Source organism: Rutidosis leptorrhynchoides, chromosome 4, assembly GCF_046630445.1.
Source record: "Rutidosis leptorrhynchoides isolate AG116_Rl617_1_P2 chromosome 4, CSIRO_AGI_Rlap_v1, whole genome shotgun sequence".
Classification (NCBI taxonomy): domain Eukaryota; kingdom Viridiplantae; phylum Streptophyta; class Magnoliopsida; order Asterales; family Asteraceae; genus Rutidosis; species Rutidosis leptorrhynchoides.
Genome location: NC_092336.1, coordinates 256,170,452 through 256,177,580, shown reverse-complemented (window position 1 = coordinate 256,177,580; position 7,129 = coordinate 256,170,452). Strand labels below are relative to the sequence as shown.

The window sequence follows — 7,129 nt, the reverse complement described above, 5'->3', positions numbered from 1 at the left end:
CCTATGCACTGGAATCGCCAAAACGACTCTTCCAAATTAGGATTCTACGCCTAACCCCAATTATGGTTCTACTTTTGACTCTAAAACACATGTGAAACTGATATGTATAGACGACCTAGGCTTTGGGTTACCCTAATGGTCCTATCAACATGAACGACCCAACAGTCGGACCAACAGTCACATATGCTCCTGTAACTGATCAGTTTCACGCGTGTAATACATGTAGGTGTACAATGTAATAATAAACGTTATTCGTTCAGCGACGGCCATACAAAATATGCATCAACACTCGTGCTTCTGATGTCAAACAAGTGTCAAAATCTTCAAGATTTCGCACCCAACTAGTAACTTTGAGCTAGATTCGATATCTCATTCACCTTTAATCGGTTTTGAACGCACTTTATTTCGTTGTAAAACTCTTGTCATGGACTACAAAACCCACTAAATGGTTATCAATATATGTTACTCGACCATATAATTATTTTTGTCTAAAGTTGCTGAGATTTATACTTTTCATTAATTTGTCCAACAGATTTAACGTCGAATATAAAGAAGTCCCTCTCCGAATTTATTAAATAGTTTGAGGCAAGAACAGATTCATGGCAGGGAGGGGATACGGCATCTAAAAAGCCCTTTTAGCCTTTTGAGTTACATTTGTTTTAACTTTTAAATCAACTAAATAGAAGCTCGTATAAAGAAGATATGAGTAAAACGGCGAGAGCTCGTTAAGTCTGTAATATAGATTAAAACTTCACATATCTTCATTTCTTGAACATAAAAACAAATTGTAAACTAAATATGTATCGGAAGTTTATGAAATCAACTTTAATAATGTACAATTAAAAACGGTATGCCCCTGATAATATAGTAGACCGTGTACATCTTTAGCTCCTCGATTTCCCGAAACACCGCTTAATTATATAGCGGTGTGATCTCGGCCTTCAATGAACTTGTTCAAACTCCATCACCGGATTGAAGTATGTAATACACCGCACGTTTAGGACTAGTTATATAAACTATCCATATGACAAATAAGATTAGGAAACTACTGTAATTATCTAGGATGAACATCAGTAATAGGCGAGCCATCGGTTACCCAAACTGATGACTTGCATATACTTTTATCCGATTCAAGATCTATCGAAGTCATACGCCTGACTCTAGTGTGCGATACGAATGGAGGATTTTCAGGTAAAGGTAAAACAACTGAGTAACTATTGAGCATGAGGACTACAGTAGCCATTGAAGGTCTTATTTCTGGATCTTCTTGAACACACGATAAGGCGATATTGATGCTGCGTAATACTTCATTGTTTGAACTAGAGTCCACTAAATTTGGATCAAGTATCTTTAGTGGTTCACCTTTTTTCCATTTATTCCAAGCCTATATCACAATATTTCGAGGCGGGTTAATAAAATGCACAAACGGGTTATATTCAAGTGTCATAAGTGTATAAATGTATTACTAAGACATAAAAAATGTGACTTATTGCTGTCATTAAAGAATTACTATGTTTGGGGTGTGCTTACGTGGCATAGAAGGTCAACATAACCCGAGTCAAAGAGTCCCGTGTTTCTTCTTCCACTAATGATCTCAAGAATCAGAACACCTAAGCTGAACACATCTGACCTCACTGAGAAGTTTCCATGCATCGCGTACTCCGGCGACATGTATCCACTTGTTGTACAAGAAAAAAACAATAACAAAAATTTAGATTGTTAATCAGTTAACGATGTCCCATATATGAAATTGAAAAAAACAAATATGTGCATATAAATCTAGGAGAACCTCTCTAAACTATCAATTGATTTTAGAGTACTAAGGAACTAATGAGATTATATGTTGGACCTATTGTTGGGCCAAATCGATCCTACAAATGGTACTAGATCGAGGTGGCACCGGGTGTGACTTTGGACGTGATCAAGGTCGTGGGTTCATTGAAAGTCGAGACGTAATTGAACTTGTCCTAGATTAGGCGCGTTACTTGATTAACAAACCGATTAAGGGGGTGATTATTAGAGCTAATTGGTTAATGGGGTGTCCAACATATGAAATATAAAGAAACAAATGTGTGCATATAAATCTAGTGAAACCTCCCTCCACTAGTTGAGATTGTATAATTAGACTACTTACAAAGTTCCAACGATCCTATTAGTCTTTGCTTGTGTTTGAGTTCCGCCAAAAATTCTTGCAGTACCGAAGTCAGAAATTTTAGGATTCATGTCTTCGTCTAGCAAAATATTGCTAGCCTTAAGATCACGATGAATAATTCTTAATCTTGAATCTTCATGAAGGTATAGCATCCCTCGAGCAATTCCTCCGATTATCTTATAGCGCGTTGGCCAATCTAGTAATGCTTGTTTGGTAGGATCTGTACATATGAAAAACGTTGGTTGTTTTTATTAAACCATTACCATTAGTCCCTGGTGATAGTATGATTCACATTAGTGTGATTCATGCCACACAATAAGTCTAAACATATGAAAAACGTTGGTTGTTTTTAATTAAAACATTACCTTTAGTTCCCCTAATTGAATATATATATATATATATACATACGGGCAGGATCAATGGGGAAGTAACCAATCGGGGGGAAGCGGGGGGAAGCAAAAAAAAAAAATTTCGTTTTTTTTTTTAACTTTTTTTCCCGGCATCAAGATCACACGAAAATATGAACATTTAGAAGAGACACTTCGTGATGAATGTTATTATTTAGGCGGGAAAACGATCGACAAAAATAACATTCAACATAGTATTGTTCGTGAAGAATATGAACGTTTTTTTTTCATGTTTTGTGAAGCAAAATTTAGCCCGATTTAGAGTTTAGGGTTTGGTGTTTTAGGTTTATTCCATAAACCCTAAACCCTAAACCCTAAACTCTAAACCGTTCGTGTTAAAAACTCAATCTAAATCCTAAATCTAAACCCTAAATCTAAACCCTAAACCCTAAATTTCTAAACCCTAATATCTAAACCCTATAAACCCTAATATCTAAACACCAATAGCTAAAACCTCAAAATACGCTCGAAAAACACGATAATTGTTATATATTACTTCTTCGAGCGTTTTCCCGCCAAAATAAAAACATTTATCACAAAGTGTCTCTACTAAATGTTCATATTTTCATCTCATCTATAATGTTCGTGAACAAAGTTTTTTCAAAAAACGAAAAAAAAAAAAAGTTTTTGCTTCCCCCGAATGATTACTTCCCTCTTGATCCTACCAATATATATATATATATATATATATATATATATATATATATATATATATATATATATATATATATATACACACACACTAATTTAACACTAAAAATTGCTTTATTTGATATTGAAGGAGACATTTTTAGCGTGTTCATAGTATCAAGTCCTACTTTATTATTTTGTGGAGAAAAAGCATTCATGAATTCTTTTATTGCATAATGGGGGTACTTTTCAATTCATTAGTCTCTGGATTCCTATCTTCTTCTTATAGTTTGGTTGGTCCAAAAGCTCATATATAAAGTTAGTAGGATTACTTTTATATTCAACAAAATCAACAACATAAAGAAAGATGAAACTTTAAACATTTTAAAAATGGGTTAAAGCTATAAATAGGCCGTATACTTTTATTTTTGTCTCAATGTAGGCTATATACTCCAAAAAATACCACTCATCGTTTAGTTGTTTATCCGGTTAATAAGTTTTGCCCGTTCATATTAGTACACTTTATGAAAGTATATAGCCTACATTGGTATTTTTCGGGGTATATAGCCTACCTTGGAATAAAAATGAAAGTATATGGCCTATGGCTTTAACCCTTTAAAAATTGATAAAATTTATAAGAGGGTAACTTCTATAAATTTTACCAAGAAATAAAGAGAGATCTAACATCTAGGAAAAAAGTAAACTAAGGGTCTTTCCATTTGACTTAAAACATTTCTTGTCAAATGCAAATTTACAATGACTTTTAGAGTTGACTATTAAAGTTGACTATTGACTCATCAAATATATGAACCTTGTAACTACTATATATGCTTTCTAGATGATTTATCATGAGTTTAACTAAATATATTCAGAGGAACTATTGTAACTAACTCTTAGCAGATTGAATTACCCGAAAATAAGCGATATGATACAAAAAAGTTATGTCTAACACTTAAGTTTTGAGGCTAGCTAATTACCAAATAGAAAGTAATCCAGACTTCGATTAGGAACATATTCATAGATGAGTATCTTTTCGTCGCCTTCAAGACAAAATCCCAGAAGTCTCACAAGATTTCGGTGTTGTAGCTTTGCTAGTAACACAACCTCGTTTTTGAACTCCAACGCGCCTTGCCCTGAACCTTTAGATAGCCGTTTTACAGCAACTTCTCGTCCGTCCAAAAGTACTCCCTGAACGTTTCATAGCGAGCATATATAAAAGATACAATAAACGTTACAATGTTCTGTTTTAAACATGTACCTTATATACTCCACCAAATCCACCTTCACCAATTTTGTTATGTATAGAGAACTTGTTTGTGGCAGCCTCAATTGTGCCAAACTCGTACTGTATTGATTGCTCACTTACGATTTCACTGTCATCTATATTACAACCGAGAAAAATAACGTAAACTAACGAAAGGTTTTTTGGAATTCATGATATGTACTACTTCGACGAATTTGTATACCAGTTTCATCAGGCAAATCATTAAAGGTTACAAAACGTCTCTTTTTCATAACAAACAAACGGTATACGCCTAATATCAATACCAAACCACCAACAGTAGCAACAACGGCTGCAATCAATTTCGATAAGTTTTTCCTCTTGCCTGCAATCATTTGTGATTAGTTTTTCAATTAAAATTCTTTAAAAAGTATCTAAAAATGATAAATCAAATTTGTCAAACCTGGTGTGTGTGATGAGGATTCTGAGAACCGTAGAAACTCATACGTTTCAAACCTAACATTACAACTCGGGGTCAACACACGCGCTCCTTCTTTACCATAACATGATTCACCCAAACGATCAATACTCAATCGAAGGCAACGACCACAATCAGAATTTGACAAATCTGGTGTGCACTGCACATACCCATAAATCTTTTTCTCCTTATTATAACTCAAGTCAATATTCGCATACTTTTGTTTTTGATCCTTTGAAGCTTTGGTCGCCAATTGTCCCATCATATCCCTAGCAAATTCCCAAAACCGAGTTTGTTCTGATACCATGTAAGAAATATTAACCTTGTTGCACTCAGGGACGAAAGTTGCTGAGTCCATGATCGATGCCATTGAATAGTTGGCAAAGCGTAACATACAGTCGTCGTTCCATAAAACTGCAGCTTTTGAATTTGGGCATGTCATGTTGATATCTTTGCGCGCTTCAAGCAAACAATTGCGACAATCGTTTGGAAGAACATCAGCTCGACAAAGATAGCTCCCATAGGCTATATCCGGTTGATGGTTTCCAAAACTTCGGCTTAAGAATTGCTTATCATCGACGATATTATCTGACGCAAGTGAATCGAGAACTTGGATTAGATTTGAATAGTAAGGGGTCATGGTTGTGTTGATGGTGGTGTTTAGAATGCATCTGTGTGTTTGAAAATCAGCTGCTGTGGCTGTTAATATCCAAACAGGCATCAAGACCAAAAGAAAGTATAGAAACATAATTCAGAGGGTTTATATGAGCCTTTGGAAGGTGTAGTTTTATTTTCAAAATAATTATAACATACCAAAAGGATGAAATTTGTAGACTGCTAGAAATAAAGAAAAGCTAACCTTTATTTTTTTATTCATATTCATAAAGTTGTTGGTTTACATTCTTCCCTTAATAGTTATTTATGCATGTATTATATGTATTATTATGGAGTATGGGTCAACTGGGGTCAGATGACCCTCATGTTTTTATTCATATTCATAAAGTTGTTGGTTTACATTCTTCCCTTAATAGTTATTTATGCATGTATTATATGTATTATTATGGAGTATGGGTCAACTGGGGTCAGATGACCCTCATGTTTCAATCAATTTAAGTGTATATATTATTTTAATAAATGAAACTTTTATGCGATAGCCTCAAGAATTATCATTGGAAAAATCATTTATATATATATATATATATATATATATATATATATATATATATATATATATATATATATATATATATATATATATATATATATATATATATATATGAGGTTTTTGAGCCCGTGCGTTGCACGGGTGTGTTAAAAACAGTGCAAAAAAGTGTAATTTGCAGTTCATATTGGTATGTAAATAGCGATACAATTATTTTAGAGCCCGTGTGTTTAATATATTTTTAAGAAAAAGTATAAGAATTATTTAAGAGCCCGTGGTGTTGGTTTTAGAGCCCGTGCGTTTAATATGTTTTTAATTATATATAAATTATATACGACGTAAAAGTTATATTACTTTACAATTAATATGTAGAATTTTTTTTTTAATAAAAGTGTGACCCGCGAGTTTAATTTTAGAATTTATATTAAATAGTGAATTTACTTTTTATACCTCTGAAATTATCTTTTATATCTCTGATAAATTAGAATTAGTACCCAAGTGTGAAGGGTGTAAATTGTAATTGAAAAAAAAAACAAAGAAAGTTGACATTTAGATTTTATATTTAGATTTTATATATATTTCATTTTATATAATTATAATAATAATAATTGTAATATATATATATATATATATATATATATATATATATATATATATATATATATATATATATAATAATAATTAAAAAATGAGTTGATATGAAAAAAATAATAACACCACATAGTAGATAGTAGATGTTATAGTCCATAATGATATGAATAATTCTTTTCAATAGCATTTTAGAATAAACTCGTTCTACCTTTCGGATGACAATGTATGGATGAATTAAAAAATATATACATATTTATTAGCCTCTAATTATATGAATTTTGTTATAAAAGTTAAATTGGATGTTAATTTTATTATTATTATAGATATTGTATAGTAGATTTTTTGAGTATAAATATGTGTGTTATGAGTTTATAAAACACACACTAAATATATTCTCTCATATTCTCTCTATATACTTATTAGTCTACAGTCAAGAACTAGGCCACTAAAGGTAGTTATAAGCCTACTGAATTATAACACGTTATCA

At 32.3% G+C, this 7,129-nt stretch overlaps 1 protein-coding gene across 1 annotated transcript; it reads right to left on the bottom strand.

Moving 5' to 3' along the window:
- Positions 1-703: 703 nt before the first annotated feature.
- On the bottom strand, positions 704-5,732 carry LOC139843485 (cysteine-rich receptor-like protein kinase 15). The gene is made up of 7 exons (XM_071833581.1): positions 4,875-5,732; positions 4,656-4,796; positions 4,448-4,569; positions 4,167-4,377; positions 2,135-2,372; positions 1,531-1,678; positions 704-1,384 (listed from the first exon to the last, which is right to left on the bottom strand). The coding sequence occupies exons 1-7, from the start codon at positions 5,635-5,637 to the stop codon at positions 1,055-1,057; spliced, it is 1,953 nt and encodes a 650-aa protein (XP_071689682.1). The 5' UTR covers positions 5,638-5,732; the 3' UTR covers positions 704-1,054.
- Between the last annotated feature and the right edge of the window lie 1,397 nt (positions 5,733-7,129).